General features: G+C 43.8%; 1 protein-coding gene across 1 annotated transcript; it reads left to right on the top strand.

The window, feature by feature from the left end:
- The first annotated feature begins 9,027 nt into the window (after positions 1-9,027).
- On the top strand, positions 9,028-10,500 carry LOC126195798 (trichohyalin-like). The gene has a single exon (XM_049934434.1). The coding sequence runs from the start codon at positions 9,028-9,030 to the stop codon at positions 10,498-10,500; it is 1,473 nt and encodes a 490-aa protein (XP_049790391.1).
- Positions 10,501-19,843: the final 9,343 nt, after the last annotated feature.

The raw sequence follows: 19,843 nt of genomic DNA, 5'->3' as shown, positions 1-19,843 counted from the left end.
GGTCGTCACGGAAGGCGCCGTAACGGCTGTACGATACGTAAATGCCATCCTCCGACCGATAGTGCAACCACATCGGCAGCATATTGGTGAAGCATTCGTCTTCATGGACGACAATTCGCGCCACCATCGTGCACATCTTGTAAATGACTTACTTCAGGATAACAACGTCGCTCGCCTAGAGGGGCCAGCATGTTCTCCAGACATGAACCCTATCGAACATGCCTAGGATAGATGGAAAAGGGCTGTTTATGGACGACGTTACCCACCAATCACTCTGAGGGATCTACGTCGAATTGCCGTTGAGGAGTGGGACGATCTCGACCAACAGTGCCATGATGAACTTGTGGATACTATGCTACGACGAATACAGTTATACGAGGGCCGTTCAGAAAGTAACCTCCGGTTGATTTAAAAAAATACACCAAGTTAAATAAAAATATTTTAATATATACATCTTACAACTACATCTTTGCACTATTTTCCTACATAGTCTCCATAGCGATTGAGGCACTTATCGTATCTCTTCACAAGCTTTGAAATTCCTTCTGCATAAAAATCACCCGCTTGTGCCTGGAGCCAGCCTGTGACCGCATCTTTGAGCTCTTCGTCGTCATCAAACCGCTGTGACCCGAGCCATTTCTTCAAATGCACGAAGAGGTGATAATCACTTGGCGCCAGGTCTGGGCTGTAAGGTGGATGGTTGATAACGTCCCACTTGAAGGACTCAAGAAGGGCCGTTGTTCTGCGAGCAGAGTGAGGACGGACGTTGTCGTGCAAAAAAACGATACCGGAAGTCAGCATACCACGGCGTTTGTTCTGTATAGCCAGTCGTAACTTTTTTATTGTTTCACAGTACACGTCTTGATTAATGGTCGTACCACGTTCCATGAATTCAACCAACAACACCCCTTTGGCATCCCAAAACACCGTCGTCATCAAACCGCTGTGACCCGAGCCATTTCTTCAAATGCACGAAGAGGTGATAATCACTTGGCGCCAGGTCTGGGCTGTAAGGTGGATGGTTGATAACGTCCCACTTGAAGGACTCAAGAAGGGCCGTTGTTCTGCGAGCAGAGTGAGGACGGGCGTTGTCGTGCAAAAAAACGATACCGGAAGTCAGCATACCACGGCGTTTGTTCTGTATAGCCAGTCGTAACTTTTTTATTGTTTCACAGTACACGTCTTGATTAATGGTCGTACCACGTTCCATGAATTCAACCAACAACACCCCTTTGGCATCCCAAAACACCGTTGCCATCAGTTTTCTGTCAGAAAAATCTTGCGAGGCTTTTCTTGGTTTGGTAGGCGAATTTGAATGTGCCCACATCTTTGATTGTTCTTTTGTCTCAGGGTTCACGTACTTAATCCAGGTTTCGTCACCGGTCACGATTCTGTTTAACAATGGTTCTCCTTCGTCCTCATAACGTGACAGAAAGTCTAATGCAGAGGCCATTCTTTGAGTTTTGTGGTGGTCGGTAAGAATTTTGGGCACCCATCGTGCACAGAACTTACGGTAACCCAATCTTGCTGTCACTATCTCGTACAAGAGAGTCTTAGAAATCTGTGGAAAACCAGTAGACAACTCCGACATTGAGAAACGTCGATTTTCACGAACTTTTGCATCAACTGTCTGAACGAGTTCGTCAGTCACCAATGATGGTCTACCACTCCTCTCTTCATCATGAACGTTTTCTCGTCCACTTTTAAATAAACGTACCCATTCACGGACAACTCCTTCACTCATAACTCTTGGTCCGTACACGGCACAAAGCTCACGATGAATAGCTGCTGCAGAATATCCTTTGGCTGTAAAACACCTTATGACAGCACGCACTTCACATTTGGCGGGGTTTTCTATTGCAGCACACATTTCAAACTGCCACAAAAACTAAACTAGCGCAGGTACGACGTTCACTCGATCACAGCTTGATGCCGACTGACCTGTTGAGTGCGTGAACGCACAGATGGCGTCGCTACTCCCCCCACAACCCGCACTGTGACCAATCGGAGGTTACTTTCTGAACCGCCCTCGTACATCAATGCAAGAGGATGTGCTACTGGGTATTAGACGTACCGGTGTGTACAGCAATCTGGACCACCACCTAGTCTCCCAGAGTGGCTGCGCGATTTGAGGCGCCATGTCACGGATTGCGCGGTCCTTGCCGCCAGAGGTTCGAGTCCTCCCTCGGGCATGGGTGTGTGTGTTGTCGTTAGCGTAAGCTAGTTTAATTTAAACTAAGTAGTGTGTAAGTCTAGGGACCGATGACCTCAACAGTTTGGTCCCCTAGGAATTGAGACACACATTTGAACATTTTTGAACCACCACCTCTGAAGATCTCACTGTATGGTGGTACAACATGCAATGTGTGGTTTTCATGAGCAATAAAAATGACGGACATGACGTTTACGTTGATCTCTATTCCAATTTTCTGTATATGTTTCGGAACTCTCTTTACCGAGGTGATGCAAAAGTTTTTTATGTGTGGACGTACAGCTAAATAATTTCGTTCCTTTTATATACCATTGATGATAGCTAGCATGGATAAGTGAATTATGTCAGGTTAGAAACAAAACAGGCATTCAGTTGTGCAGGATGGACATTTAGTAGATACGGGAAAGCTGTAGACAAAACTTCCGCTTTTGTGACGCAGTCTTTGCAGTGTCAGTGGATTGTAATTCCATCAGACGATCCTTATTTTCAAAACACGTCGCAAAGGCATTCCATCCTTTCTGGATTGTACGAAAATACGGAACTCATCAAGATATCAAAACTTAATCTAGTTCCTTTAAAGAAATTAGAATCTACGTGATCGATTCCTAACATCGGAAACTGTTCTGATAAAAGTGTTCTACACAGGGTATTTAAAAGTACTCCTACAAATATTGGGGACATCTACATCTACATCTACATGATTACTCTGCAATTCACATTTAAGTGCTTGGCAGAGGCTTCATCGAACCACAATCATACTATCTCTCTATCATTCCACTCCCGAACAGCGCGCGGGAAAAACGAACACCTAAACCTTTCTGTTCGAGCTCTGATTTCTCTTATTTTATTTTGATGATCATTCCTACCTATGTAGGCAAGGCTTAACAAAATATTTTCGCACTCGGAAGACAAAGTTGGTGACTGAAGTTTCGTAAATACACTCCTGGAAATGGAAAAAAGAACACATTGACACCGGTGTGTCAGACCCACCATACTTGCTCCGGACACTGCGAGAGGGCTGTACAAGCAATGATCACACGCACGGCACAGCGGACACACCAGGAACCGCGGTGTTGGCCGTCGAATGGCGCTAGCTGCGCAGCATTTGTGCACCGCCGCCGTCAGTGTCAGCCAGTTTGCCGTGGCATACGGAGCTCCATCGCAGTCTTTAACACTGGTAGCATGCCGCGACAGCGTGGACGTGAACCGTATGTGCAGTTGACGGACTTTGAGCGAGGGCGTATAGTGGGCATGCGGGAGGCCGGGTGGACGTACCGCCGAATTGCTCAACATGTGGGGCGTGAGGTCTCCACAGTACATCGATGTTATCGCCAGTGGTCGGCGGAAGGTGCACGTGCCCGTCGACCTGGGACCGGACCGCAGCGACGCACGGATGCACGCCAAGACCGTAGGATCCTACGCAGTGCCGTAGGGGACCGCACCGCCACTTCCCAGCAAATTAGGGACACTGTTGCTCCTGGGGTATCGGCGAGGACCATTCGCAACCGTCTCCATGAAGCTGGGCTACGGTCCCGCACACCGTTAGGCCGTCTTCCGCTCACGCCCCAACATCGTGCAGCCCGCCTCCAGTGGTGTCGCGACAGGCGTGAATGGAGGGACGAATGGAGACGTGTCGTCTTCAGCGATGAGAGTCGCTTCTGCCTTGATGCCAATGATGGTTGTATGCGTGTTTGGCGCCGTGCAGGTGAGCGCCACAATCAGGACTGCATACGACCGAGGCACACAGGGCCAACACCCGGCATCATGGTGTGGGGAGCGATCTCTTACACTGGCCGTACACCACTGGTGATCGTCGAGGGGACACTGAATAGTGCGCGGTACATCCAAACCGTCATCGAACCCATCGTTCTACCATTCCTAGACCGGCAAGGGAAGTTGCTGTTCCAACAGGACAATGCACGTCCGCATGTATCCCGTGCCACCCAACGTGCTCTAGAAGGTGTAAGTCAACTACCCTGGCCAGCAAGATCTCCGGATCTGTCCCCCATTGAGCATGTTTGGGACTGGATGAAGCGTCGTCTCACGCGGTCTGCACGTCCAGCACGAACGCTGGTCCAACTGAGGCGCCAGGTGGAAATGGCATGGCAAGCCGTTCCACAGGACTACATCCAGCATCTCTACGATCGTCTCCATGGGAGAATAGCAGCCTGCATTGCTGCGAAAGGTGGGTATACACTGTACTAGTGCCGACATTGTGCATGCTCTTGCCTGTGTCTATGTGCCTGTGGTTCTGTCAGTGTGATCATGTGATGTATCTGACCCCAGGAATGTGTCAATAAAGTTTCCCCTTCCTGGGACAATGAATTCACGGTGTTCTTATTTCAATTTCCAGGAGTGTAGATCTCGCCGCGACGAAAAACGTCTTTGCTTTCATGACTTCCTTCCCAACTCGCGTATCATATCTGCCACACTCTCTCCCCTATTACGTGATAATACAAAACGAGCTGCCCTTTTTTGCACCCTTTCGATGTCCTCCGTCAATCCCACCTGGTAAGGACCCCACACCGCGCAGCAATATTCTAACAGAGGACGAACGAGTGTAGTGTAAGCTGTCTCTTTAGTGGACTTGTTGCATCTTCTAAGTGTCCTGCCAATGAAACGCAACCTTTGGCTCGACTTCCCCACAATATTATCTATGTGGTCTTTCCAACTGAAGTTGTTCGTAATTTTAACACCCAGGTACTTAGTTGAATTGACAGCCTTGAGAATTGTACTATTTATCGAGTAATCGAATTCCAACGGATTTCTTTTGGAACTCATGTGGATCACCTCACACTTTTCGTTATTTAGCGTCAACTGCCACCTGCCACACCATACAGCAATCTTTTCTAAATCGCTTTGCAACTGATACTGGTCTTCGGATGACCTTACTAGACGGTAAATTACAGCATCATCTGCGAACAACCTAAGAGAACTGCTCAGATTGTCACCCAGGTCATTTATATAGATCAGGAACAGCAGAGGTCCCAGGACGCTTCCCTGGGGATACCTGATATCACTTCAGTTTTACTCGATGATTTGCCGTCTATTACTACGAACTGCGACCTTCCTGACAGGAAATCACGAATCCAGTCGCACAACTGAGACGATACCCCATAGGCCTGCAGCTTGATTAGAAGTCGCTTGTGAGGAACCGTGTCAAAAGCTTTCCGGAAATCTAGAAATACGGAATCAACTTGAGATCCCCTGTCGATAGCGGCCATTACTTCGTCCGAATAAAGAGCTAGATGCGTTGCACAAGAACGATGTTTTCTGAAACCATGCTGATTACGTATCAATAGATCGTTCCCTTCGAGGTGATTCATAATGTTTGAATACAGTATATGCTCCAAAACCCTACTGCAAACCGATGTCAATGATATAGGTCTGTAGTTCGATGGATTACTCCTACTACCCTTCTTAAACACTGGTGCGACCTGCGCAATTTTCCAATCTGTAGGTACAGATCTATCGGTGAGCGAGCGGTTGTATATGATTGCTAAGTAGGGAGCTATTGCATCAGCGTAATCTGAAAGGAACCTAATCGGTATACAATCTGGACCTGAAGACTTGCCCGTATCAAGCGATTTGAGTTGCTTCGCAACCCCTAAGGTATCTACTTCTAAGAAACTCATGCTAGCAGCTGTTCGTGTTTCAAATTCTGGAATATTCCATTCGTCTTCCCCGGTGAAGGAATTTCGGAAAACTGCGTTCAGTAACTCCGCTTTAGCGGCACAGTCGTCGGTAACAGTACCATCGGCACTGCGCAGCGAAGGTATTGACTGCGTCTTGCCGCTTGTGTACTTTACATACGACCAGAATTTCTTCGGATTTTCTACCAAATTTCGAGACAATGTTTCGTTGTGGAACCTATTAAAGGCATCTAGCATTGAAGTCCGTGCCAAATTTCGCGCGTCTGTAAATTTTAGCCAATCTTCGGGATTTCGCGTTCTTCTGAACTTCGCATGCTTTTTCTGTTGCCACTGCAACAGCGTTCGGACCTGTTTTGTGTACCATGGGGGATCAGTTCCATCTCTTACCAATTTATGAGGTATGAATCTCTCAATTGCTGTTGCTACTATATCTTTGCAAATGTAGACGAGATGTGGCTCAAATTCATAGTCATTTCGGAAGGAATGGGGATTGTCTCTTAGGAAGGCTTCTAGTGACACTTTTACCGCTTTTTTAAATAAAATTATTTTGCGTTTGTTTCTGGTGGATTTGGAAGAAACGGTATTGAGCCTAGCTACAACGACCTTGTGATCACTAATCCCTGTATCAGTCATGATGCTCTCTATTAGCTCTGGATTGTTTGTGGCTAAGAGGTCAAGCGTGTTTTCGCAACCATTTACAATTCGCGTGGGTTCGTGGACTAACTGCTCGAAAAAATTTTCGGAGATAGCATTTAGGACAATCTCGGAAGATGTTTTCTGCCTACCACCGGTTTTGAACAAGTATTTTTGCCAACATATCGAGGGAAGGTTGAAGTCCCCACCAACTATAACCGTATGAGTGGGGTATTTATTTGTTACGAGCCTCAAATTTTCTCTGAACTGTTCAGCAACTATATCATCTGAGTCTGGGGGTCGGTAGAAGGAGCTGTAAGGGGTCCGAGGCCCTTACTATTAGAATTTGCGCTCACACAGGTCGACAGGGCAAATATCGAGTAGTGTGTGCAGGACGCGCGAGCTAGAGGGGATTCCCCGGAGTGCCGAGTGGACGGCTTGGGTAGATTCCCGCGAGGCGGGAATAACTGGGCGGAGAGCAGTGCGAAGTTAGTTGGGTAGAGTGCTGAGTCAAGGTGTGGTAGGTTCCCGCGAGGCGGGCATAGCTGTGCAAAAGCCAGCAGAAATTATTACCATTTACCGGCAAAGGGAGTGGCCAACGCCGTGGCTTAACCCCTTTGTATCAATATTATGCGGGAAAGTGAGAAAGTTTTATTATAAAGTGATTTCAGTGAGATTGAGTGCCGCTGTTATACTTCCGCGTCTACCGCGCCGGCATTAATTGGATTACAGTGATTGGATATTGCGTGTGACGATTAACGATAATTATAGAGACCTGTGATGAGATTAGCCGTCATTAACTATGTATTGACGAAGGCAGTGGCTGTCTCCTTATTTTTGTGCTTTGCTAAGAATATAGGTTCTGTTTATGAAACTGTGTTTGCTGTCCTCATTACCACCAAACCATACTTATTACCATATTTGTGAGGACAGTACGGAATGTAACACCTCCTGAGCAGTCCAATCCGATTGCTAGCCCATTAGGTACACGGTCACATTAATTAATTATCTAATTTTGGGCTGCTACTTAGGTCCGTGAACGAGCGGATAACTAAAAGAATAAAAGGACGTGTTACACCTTGGCTTACCGTGACTCGGACTAATGCAATTTTCGAACGCAGTGTTACACAGTTGGTGAGCCGTGAAAGGACAACTGCAATTTTCGAACGAATCGTGTTAACACAGTTGGCTTACAGTGAAAAGAACAAGTGCAAATTCGGACGAGAAAACAAAATTTTCAATGTGGAATCGGGACAGTGCATGAACGTTAAAATCGCGATAAGGAACAGTGTAATTTTTGAACAATACGAAGTAATAATATCGCAAGATTGTGACTAAACTGTTTTGCGGGCTATATTAAACGGTGTTGCAAAGTACAAATGCGAAAATCCGCGCGAAAAACTGTGAAAAGTGGACATAAAAAAGAGACACGTGTGAACAATAAAATAGTGAGACGAGCCAAGATTTCGTCACAAAAGTTGTTAGAAAGGTGTTTAATGATAACATGTTGACCGAAATTGCCTTTTGAACGGTGAAAATGGGACGATTTCGTGTGGACCCATAAACTGGTATGCTGACGATAACGTATTGTGGCGACGCAATTAGGGAGTGACGTCACGCAGAGCCACATAGCAGTCGCACCAAAGAGCTTCGACCCGTGAGGTGATTCCACACGACATCCTACCACACAGCGACGCAACTTCGAGACAGCGAGCGCAGTCCCGGCATCTAGCGGCAGAACTACAAACTACGTCCGCCTACAGCGCAACGGAGCGGCCGACGGGGAACTACGTCGCCTTCACGCGAGTTCCAGCGGCGGACCAGCCACGCCCATCCGAAACGTCAAAACATCGCGACTCGCGGTAACGTCGGTTGGTGAGTGAAGACGACGGGTAAAATAACAGTAAATTGCAGTGTGCAGTCTTCGTGATAAATAAACAGTTTTAACTGATATTCACGTTAGGGAAAATGCTAAATTGTAGTAATTTCAGAAAAGTTGCAAAACATATTTTGAAGTCTAGCATGCTTATTGGTGCACACTGCATTGTATAAATGACAATTGTTTTGAGGAATTTGCATTTTTAGATTTTGTGAGAGTTGTGATTATCTTGTTTAAAATATTTTTACAAAAATTGTGTATGTGAAAACTGTTTTTGGAAATTTAGGTTTGTGAGAACAGTTATATTCAGTATTCATGCATGTTATATCATTTTGGGAACTAAATGAAAGGGTCACAGGTACTGTTTGATTAGGTTTATGGTAATTAGGAGTGTTTTGGATTATTGGAGGTTATTTTGTATGACTTGTCTGGGCATTAAAAATAAACCAAAAATGCCTTCTGAAGATAGGCAGGTCTGTGAGGCAGTAATTGAAAGGAAAGGGGCAGGACAGAGAGACAGAGATGATTCAGGAATTAGTGATTGTGGATTGTCATTAGGAAGCCCATCAGCACATTCAACTAGTTATCCTGAGACACCGGGACAAGCGATGAGAGCTAGGCCAGTTTCGGAGGATGCAGATTTGCGATCGATGTTGGCGGCCTTGCTAAAAGAAAGTAGAGAGAAGGAAAAAAGGGAAGAAATATTTCGCAAATCACTAAAGGAAGATTTACAAGAGTCATTAGAAAAGAATTCACAAGAAAATAAAGAAGAAGGAAGAATACTAAGAGAATCGTTAGAGAAGCGTTTACAAGAAACTAACGCATCGTTAGAGAAGAATTCACAAGAAACGAGAGAATCACTAAAGGAAGATTTACAAGAGATCAAAACATCACAAATGAAGATGGAAGATAATTTGAAGAAGGAAATGCAGGAGTTACAAGAACGACTGAAGATGGACATCGACGAAAGAGAGAGGAAGCTACAGAAGAGCATAAACCAAGTCCAGGGAGACGTAGAGAAGGTGGAAGAAAGGTTAACAAAAAGGATAGAAGACGATATTGAAGAAACGAAGGCCGAGCTGGGAGAAAGAATCAACGAAGTGGAAACAAGTTGCAATTATCGAATCGCCGAAGTGACGCAGAGGCAGCAACAATGCCACGAGGCGGTTAGGGGGATAGAAGATAAGCAAAACCGACTAGCTGTAAATCTGCAAAACGCTATAACCATACAACGAGAAGGAGAAAAGAGGGTTGAAATGGAGGTCAAGCAGTTACAACAGGGAGTGCAGCAATTAGAAAGCAAAACAGAGGAAATTGATAGACGAATTAGCAATGCCACCTTAGCCGTTGGGGAAAGTAAGGTCATTACATTGATGAGCAATGATAATCGGTGCATCCAAAGTAATACAGGGCAGAAGTTTAGACCAAAAGGAGGATTGCACCCAAGGATATTTATGAAATGGCTAAAAGGAGTTCTTCCAGCACATCTTAAGGACTCAGACAAGATTCAATTTGCAATAGATAGGATGGAAGGTGAGGCTTTCACTTGGGGAGTCAGGAAGAAGGAAGGGACTACAAGTTATGACCAATTTGAGGAGGAATTCTTAAAGAAATACTGGTCTAAAAGCCATCAATGTGCAGCAATTGAGGACCTACTCCATCGCAAATCACTTAGTACATGGAGGGGAACGTTGAGAGAGTTTGCTGAACATTTGTGGGAATTGAACGAGACCCTGGAACAACCCCTGAGTGATGACGTAATGATATCGGCAATAAAAAGAAGGTTGAATCACAGAATGCAAGTAACTATATCCGGGAGCCTGATTGAAGATAGGGAGGCACTGATGAAGATACTGGAACAATTAGAATCTGTTCGATCACAAGGGCATGATCAACATAATGATCAAAACCAAGGGGGCGGCAATGATCCAAGGAATCATTTTAATAATTCGTCTAATTATAGAGGAAGAGGTGGCGGTTATGGATACCGGAACCGTGGTGGTGGACGGCAATGGAGAAATGATTGGAGGGGAAATGAAGAACCAAGAGATCACGAGAGAAGATGGGATAGGCGAATGAATGACACGGTGCATATAGAAGAAGAGGAGAGACCGGAAAACTGAATGACACTCCAGATGAGGTCCGATCGGGAGTGAGAGCTACGAGGACCAGAATAAACCTACTGAGACATGACGATGGTGGAGACCTCAGAGAAGATCTACTAGAGGAAAGAAGTGAGATTCCCAAAGAACCCAGGTTACCCATGATAGGAATCAAGTTGTGTGGGCTGAACATCGAAGCATTAGTTGATACAGCAAGTGAAGCATGTGCAATATCCAAAAGGTTATATGAACAAATACTAAAAGCGAAGGTTAACTTGCCTAGTTTCCCAGTGAGTGGAGTGAGGATCGTGAACGCAGTAGGGGCAAAGAGTAAACCTATTAAAGAACAAGTATTAATTACATTCGAGATAGAGGAAGAAGAATATGAAGCAACATTTTTGGTAGTTACCGGATTGAACACATCGATTATTTTAGGGATAGATTGGTTAAATGAAGTTGATGCAGTAGTGAGTTTTGATGAAGGTACTATCAAAGTTAAAGGAAGAAAGGGCGAAGAAAAGAGGTTGAAATTTGCTGAGGGGAATGCGATCGAAGAAGAGGAAGAATTCAGAAGAATAAATTTGTGTCACGAAGAGGAACCCACCATGGGATACGGGGAAGAGGAACCAGTAGCAGAAGTATTGATATACCTTGAGGGACTAGCACGAGAAGATAGACATAAAGAGGACAAGATCAGAAAAAAATTGGAGGAAATGACGCACCTAGATGAGGGGGCTAAGAAGAAATTAGCTGCAATATTATATAAGCATTGTAGAGTATTTTCTCAACGGCCAGGTATCATGCAAGGAGTGGAGTGTAAATTAAAGATAAAGAACCACAAACCATTCAATATAAAACAGTATCCCATTCCCCAGGCAAAACGAAAAGCAGTAGATGAAGAGATACAGAGGATGATGGACCTTGGGGTTATCGAACAGGCCAATAGTCAATACAACAACCCCCTATTTGTTGTTGATAAGAAGGATGGAAAAGTGAGGATAGTTTTGGATGCCCGGACGGTGAACAAAATCATCGAACCGGAGAGGGACAAACCAGAAACTATAGAAGAACTGATTCAAAAATTCCGAGGAGCAAAGGTGCTTAGTAGTATCGATTTGACGGCTGGGTACTGGCAGATACCGTTGGCCATAGAGTCTCGCCAGTATACAGCATTTACTTATGGGGGAAGGTGCTATCAATTTAGAGTGTTGCCATTTGGACTTAATGTGTCAGTGTCTGAGTTTATAAGAGCGATGGATAAGATACTAGGTGAAGAGTTACTTAAAAAGGTCACTGCCGGCCGAAGTGGCCGTGCGGTCAAAGGCGCTGCAGTCTGGAACCGCAAGACCGCTACGGTCGCAGGTTCGAATCCTGCCTCGGGCATGGATGTTTGTGGTGTCCTTAGGTTAGTTAGGTTTAACTAGTTCTAAGTTCTAGGGGACTAATGACCTCAGCAGTTGAGTCCCATAGTGCTCAGAGCCATTTGAACCATTTTAAAAAGGTCACTGTCTATGTGAATGATCTCTTGATAGCAAGCGAATCATGGGAAGAGCATTTGGATAGACTGGATGCAATATTGGCGGCTTTTGAAACCGCAGGAGTAACTGTAAACCTGGATAAGTCGGAATTTGGCAAACCAAGGATAAAATTTCTGGGACATATAATATCCGAGGAGGGTATCTATCCTGATCCTAGTAAATTGGAGGCTATTAGGAATTTTCCGGCTCCCCATAGTAAGAAACAGTTGCGAGCATTCTTTGGGGTGTGTGAGTTTTATAGGAAGTTTATCAAAGGACCCATGCTTAATGCACCGAATATGAGAGAATTAACCAAGGCAAGGATGCCGTGGCATTGGAATGCGGAATGTCAAACCGAATTTGAGAATATTAAGAAAGCACTATATAATGCAGATATCTTGTACCACCCAGATTTTTCCAAGGATTTTTATTTAGGAGCAGACAGCTCGGACTATGGACTAGGAATACATTTATACCAAGTAGAGAGGAGTGAAAAAGGGGAGAGAGTAAGAACAATAGCATTCGGTAGCAGGAGTTTAAATGCTTGGGAGAGAAAGTATTCAATTACTGAAAGGGAAGCACTGGCAATTGTGTGGGGATTTAAGCGTTTCCGATATTATTTGGCCGGGAGACATGTGAAGGTCGTGACTGACCACAAGGCCCTTACATTTCTGACTACGAGCAAATTAAGGCATAGTAGACTAACGCGATGGGCCCTAGCACTACAAGACTATGATTTCGAAATAATTTATGAACCAGGAGCAACCCACATAATACCTGATGCTTTGTCAAGATTACCAGCTGACTCAAGAGGAATATTGTTGGACAGGCCGGAAGGAGGAGGAGTTAGAATCAACCTGATGAAAGGAGTACAATATGAAGAGTTTGTAAGAAAGTTCCTAAGGAATGTGCGCAGGGAACAAAACGAAGACGAGAAATTAAAGACAATTAAAAACAAATACAGGTGTGCAGGAGAAGAAAAAATTCGCACATTCTATTATATTCACAATGGAATACTCTATAAAAGGAACAAGGAGAGTGAAGAGAACTGGAAGCTCTGTATACCGGAGCATGTGTTAGAAAAATTAATTTGGTATACGCACTACAGTAATGCGCATTATGGACCGAAAAAGTGCTTGGAAAAGTTGAAATTGGATTGTGCTTTTAACAACATGGGAAGGCGTATACGTAAAATCCTGAGTACATGTGACACCTGTCAGAAATCTAAGACGACCACAGTACAGCACAAAGGATATATGCATCCAATTGTACCAACAGCAATTAAGGACATAGTTGCAGTGGATCTATTTGGGCCACTTCCTGCCTCACGAGGGAATTATACACAAATCTTAGTAGCGGAAGAACTGGTTTCCAAGTACATAAAATTTTACCCGTTGAAGAAAGCTACTAGTAGAGCCATCATTAACCAATTTGAAAAAGACTATTTTCAAAAGGTGTGTATTCCTAAGCGAATATTGAGTGATAATGGGTCACAATTCAGGTCAAAGGAATGGACAGAGATGCTAAGGGAGCACGGAATAGAGCAAATTGCCATTTCTAGATATAGGCCCGCTTCTAACCCAGCGGAACGAACGATGAAAGAATTGAACCGTTTATGCCGCACCTACTGTCATAGGAAACATGGTTCATGGAAGGAATATCTGGAAGAATTTGAGCGGGTTAGGAATCATCTCCCACATGATTCCACAGGGTTTGCACCATGTGAAGTATTGCTCAACCAGGAACCCGATAGTATTTTTCGTGAGTTGGTAGTCTACCCACCAGGGAGTTCATTGACCTGGGAGAGGAAATTGGAGCTGGTGGAATTAAGTATGAAGGAGAAGGCCAGGAAAAGACAGGAAAGACACAACAAACTAGTGAAACCAATAACTTACCGAGTAGGAGATCTGGTATTAGTAAAAGTTCATGCTAAATCAAAGAAAATAAACTCTGAGATACATAAGTTTAACCATGTTTATAAAGGACCATACAGGATTATAAAAATTAGTCATCCTAACACTGTGGAATTGGAATATGCACGGACAAAGAGAGTGCATGGCAAAGAGCATGTGGAAAACATAAAAAGGTACTACTCGCACGAGAGTAGAAATAACCCAGGTGAGGAGGAGGAACTCGACTAGGGTGAATGAATGAACTGAGAGTGTCTAAACTCCTTGACGTAGTGGCGTAGAATATATTAGGACAATTAGCTATAGAATGGACAATTGAAAGAGGGAAGTGTTTATTTACATTTGGGCTTTGTGACATATTACAATTAGAGTTGCATATTTCATGTCAAAGACTATCTCAGAATGAATATAAAACTTGTAATAACTATGTTGTAATAATAATCCATATGTTCTGTATTTAGGTAAGGAATTTTTGAGTGTATATGTTGTGTATGTTTTCATTTTTGATATTGGACTATAGACGACTTGCTGGTTAGAATGAAAATTTGTAATTTTGAACAATGCCATTTATATGATGTAATAACCTTTTTGTAGAAATTGTTGTGGAGGCAGCCCACTACCGGAGTCCAGGATTATTTTGACAAATTGTAAATTCATTAATGATTTGTATTGCATGTTTTAATTCAATATAACTATGTTTTTAAATCCCTAGCCGACTCTTTTTCACCTGTGGTTCAAAAGAAGTTTTTGAGGGCGGGGATGTAAGGGGTCCGCAGGCCCTTACTATTAGAATTTGCGCTCACACAGGTCGACAGGGCAAATATCGAGTAGTGTGTGCAGGACGCGCGAGCTAGAGGGGATTCCCCGGAGTGCCGAGTGGACGGCTTGGGTAGATTCCCGCGAGGCGGGAATAACTGGGCGGAGAGCAGTGCGAAGTTAGTTGGGTAGAGTGCTGAGTCAAGGTGTGGTAGGTTCCCGCGAGGCGGGCATAGCTGTGCAAAAGCCAGCAGAAATTATTACCATTTACCGGCAAAGGGAGTGGCCAACGCCGTGGTTTAACCCCTTTGTATCAATATTATGCGGGAAAGTGAGAAAGTTTTATTATAAAGTGATTTCAGTGAGATTGAGTGCCGCTGTTATACTTCCGCGTCTACCGCGCCGGCATTAATTGGATTACAGTGATTGGATATTGCGTGTGACGATTAACGATAATTATAGAGACCTGTGATGAGATTAGCCGTCATTAACTATGTATTGACGAAGGCAGTGGCTGTCTCCTTATTTTTGTGCTTTGCTAAGAATATAGGTTTTGTTTATGAAACTGTGTTTGCTGTCCTCATTACCACCAAACCATACTTATTACCATATTTGTGAGGACAGTACGGAATGTAACACCTCCTGAGCAGTCCAATCCGATTGCTAGCCCATTAGGTACACGGTCACATTAATTAATTATCTAATTTTGGGCTGCTACTTAGGTCCGTGAACGAGCGGATAACTAAAAGAATAAAAGGACGTGTTACAGAGCCAATTATTAACTTAGTTCGGCTGTTAAGTATAACCTCCACCCAACCCAGTTTCCTTGCACCAAGCAAAGAAAAAATGTTCACATAAACATAGGTGGAAAAGCTTTCATTTTCGAGTTATTAATGAAATTTGACGTTCATGAGCTAACCAGGCAAAACTCAAGAACTTCTCTTGTGTATTCACATGTTTCACTCATTGTATCCCAGAGAACTGAAAGACCCAACTCGAAGAAAGGTCCCGGGTGTTGACGACATGTCGTCACAACTACTGATAGCCTTGGGAGATCCAGCCAGACGAAACTCTTCCATCTGGTGTGCAAGATGTGTGAGAAAGGGGAAATACCCTCACACTTCAAGAAGAATATATCAATTCAAATTCCAAAGAAAGCAGGTGCTGACAGGTGCGGATCTTACCGAACTATGAGTCTAATAAGATATGGTTGTAAAATACTAACGCGAATTCTTAACGGGAGAATGGAAAAACTGGTAGAAGCAGATCTCGGGGAAGATCAGTTTGGATTTCGGAGATATGGAGTTACACGCGAGGCAATAATAACCCCACGACGTCTCATAGATAATAGGTTAAGAAAAAGCAAAGAAAGATACGTTTACAGCATTTGCAGACCTAGTAAAAGCTGTTGACAGTGTTGACTGGAGTACTCTGAAATTCTGCAGATGATGTTGTTGTTGTGGTCTTCAGTCCAGAGACTGGTTTGATGCAGCTCTCCATGCTACTCTATCCTGTGCAAGCTTCTTCATCTCCCAGTACCTGCTGTAACCTACATCCTTCTGAATCTGCTTAGCGTATTCATCTCTTGGTCTCTCTCTACGATGTTTACCCTCCTCGCTGCCCTCCAATACTAAATTGGTGATCCCTTGATGCCTCATAACATGTTCTACCAACCAATCTCTTCTTCTAGTCTAGTTGTGCCACAAAATCCTCTTCTCCAAAATCTATTCAGTGCCTCCTCATTAGTTATGTGATCTATCCAACTAATCATCAGCATTCTTTTGTAGCACCACATTTCGAAAGCTTCTATTCCCTTCTTGTCTGAACAATTTATCGTCCACGTTTCACTTCCACACATGGCTACACTCCAACCAACACTTTCAGAAACGACTTCCTGACACTTAAATCTGTAATCGATGTTAACAAATTTCTCTTCTTCAGAAACGCTTTCCTTGCTATTGCCAGTCTACATTTTGTATCCTTTATACTTCGACCATCATCAGTTATTTTGCTCCCCAAATAGCAAAACTCATTTACTACTTTAAGCGTCTCGTTTCCTAATCTAATTCCCGCAGTGTCATCTGTTTTAATTCGACTACATTCCATTATCCCCGTTTTGCTTTTGTTGATGTTCATCTTATACCCTCCTTTAAAGACTCTGTCCATTCCTTTCAGGTGCTCTTACAGGTTCTTTGCTGTCTCTGCCGGCCGAAGTGGCCGTGCGGGTCTAGGCGCTACAGGCTGGAACCGCTTGACCGCTACGGTCGCAGGTTCGAATCCTGCCTCGGGCATGGACGTGTGTGATGTCCTTAGGTTAGTTAGGTTTAAGTAGTTCTAAGTTCTAGGGGACTGATGACCACAGCAGTCAAGTCCCATAGTGCTCAGAGCCATTTGCACCATTTTTTTGCTGTCTCTCACACAATTACAATGTCATCGGCGAACTTCAAAGTTTTATTTCTTCTCCATGGATGTTAATTCCTACTCCGAATTTTTCTTTTGTTTCCTTTACTGCTTGCTCAATACACAGATTGAATAACATCGGGGATAGGCTACAACCCTGTCTCACTCCCTTCCCAACCACTGCTTCCCTTTTATGCCCCTCAACTTTTATAACTGCCATCTGGTTTCTGTACAAATTGTAAATAGCCTTTCGCTTCCTGTATTTTACCCCTGCCACCTTCAGAATTTGAAAGAGAGTATTCCAGTCAACGATGTCGAAAGCTATCTCTAAGTCTACAAATGCTAGAAACGTAGGTTTGGCTTTCCTTAATCTATTCTCTAAGATAAGTCGTAGAATCAGTATTGTCTCACGTGTTCCAATATTTCTGCGGAATCCAAACTGATCTTCCCCGATATCGGCTTCTACCGGTCTTTCCATTGGTCTCTAAAGGATCCGTGTTAGTATTTTGCAGCCGTGGCTTGTTAAAGTGATATTTCGGTAATTTTCACATCTGTCCACCCCTGCTTTCTTTGGGATTGGAATTGTTATATTCTTCTTGAAATCTGAGGGTATTTCGCCTGTCTCATACATCTTGCTCACTAGATGGTAGAGTTTTGTTAGGCCTGGCTCTCCCAAGCCTGTCAGTAGTTCTGATGGAATGTTGCCTACTCCCAGGGCCTTGTTTCGACTTAGGTCTTTCAGTACTCTGTCAAACTCTTCGCGCAGTATCATATCTTCTATTTCATCTTCATCTACATTCTCTTCCATTTCTATAATATTGCCCTCAAGAACATCGCCCTCGTATAGACCCTCTATATACTCCTTGCACCTTACTGCTTTCCCTTCTTTGCTTAGAACTGGGTTTCCATCAGAGTTCTTGATATTCATGCAAGTGGTTCTCTTTTCTCCAAAAGTCTCTTTAATTTTCCTGTAGGCAGTATCTATCTTACCCCTACTGATGTACACCTCTACATCTTTACATTTGTCCTCTAGCCATCCCTGCTTAGCCATTTTGCACTTCCTGTCGATATCATTTTTGAGACGTTTGTATTCCTTTTTGCCTGCTTCATTCACTGCTTTTTTGTATATTCTCCTTTCATCAATTAAATTCCATATCTCTTCTGTTACCCAAGGAATTCCACTAGCCCTCGTCTTTTTACCTACTTATCCTCCGCTATCTTCCCTATTTCATCTCTGAAAGCTACCTGTTCTTCTTCTACTGTATTTCTTTCCCCCATTCTTGTCAATCGTTCCCTAATGCTCTCCCTGAAACTCTTTTCAACCTCTGGTTCTGTCAGTTTATCCAGAGCCCATCTCTTTAATTTCCCACCTTTTTGCAGTTTCTTTAGTTTTATTCTGCAGTTTATAACCAATAGATTGTGGTCAGAGTCCACATCCGCCCCTGGAAATGTCTTACAATTTAAAACCTGGTTCCTAAATTTCTGTCTCACCATTATATAATCTATCTGAAACCTGTCAGTATCTCCAGGCTTCTTCCATGTATACAACCTTCTTTCATGATTCTTGAACCAAGTGTTAGCTATGATTAAGTTATGCTCTGTGCATAATTCTACCAGGTGGCGTCTTCTTTCATTCCTTACCCTCATTCCATATGCACCTACTACGTTTCATTCTCTTCCTTTTCCTACTATCGACTTCCAGTCACCGATGACTATTAAATTTTCGTCTCCCTTCACTATCTGAATAATTTCTTTTATCTAATCATATATTTCATCAATCTCCTCGTCAGCTGCAGAGCCAGTTGGCATATAACCTTGTACTACTGCGGTAGGCGTGGGCTTCGTGTCTATCTCGGCCACAATAATGCGTTCACTATGCTGTTTCTAGTAGTTTACCCGCATTCCTATTTTTTAATTCATTATTAAACCTACTCCTGCATGACCCCTACTTGTTTTTGGATTTATAGCCCTGTATTCACCTGACCAGAAGTCTTGTTCCTCCTGCCACCGAACTTCAATAATTCCCACTATATCTAACTTTAACCTATCCATTTCCCTTTTTAAATTTTCTAACCTACCTGCCCGATTAAGCGATCTGACATTCCACGCTCCGATCCGTAGAACGCCAGTTTTCTTTCTCCTGATAACAACGTCCTCATGACTAGTCCCCGACCAGAGATCCGAATGGGGGACTATTTTACCTCCGGAATATTTTACCGAAGAGGACACCATCATCATTTAACCATAAAGCTGCATGCCCTCGGGAAAAATTACGGCTGTAGTTTCCCCTTGCTTTCAGCCGTTCGCAGTACCAGCACAGTAAGGCCGTTTTGGTTAGTGTTACAAGGCCAGATCAGTCAATCATCCAGACTGTTGCACCTGCAATTACTGAAAAGGCTGCTTCCCCTCTTCAGGAACCACACGTTTGTTTGGCCTCTCAACAGATACCTCTACGTTGTGGTTGCACCTACGGCACGATATCTGTATCGTTGAGGCACGCAAGCCTCCCCACTAACGCCAAGGGCCATGGTTCATGTTTCATATCGTTCCTCTATTATTATGTCGTAGAAATCGCTGGCAGATCTTCAATCATTCTGAAGTAAATGAAGTATTGTATTTCGTTCTTGTGTCACTTCACAATAGTATTTCCAGACTGTAGATGTAGTCAAGAATTGGAACGTGCGTTGTTCTTAGCCCCAGTTACATGCGCTGCCCGTTGGGCCACAGAGCCCATGCTTGTTGTCATACCTGTGCTGAGTATCTTGTAAAGCGGAAATGAGC

This window comes from Schistocerca nitens, chromosome 7, assembly GCF_023898315.1.
Source record: "Schistocerca nitens isolate TAMUIC-IGC-003100 chromosome 7, iqSchNite1.1, whole genome shotgun sequence".
NCBI classification, from domain to species: Eukaryota; Metazoa; Arthropoda; class Insecta; order Orthoptera; family Acrididae; genus Schistocerca; species Schistocerca nitens.
Note: the sequence above shows the minus strand (reverse complement) of the source record. Positions and strands in the feature narration are given on the sequence as shown.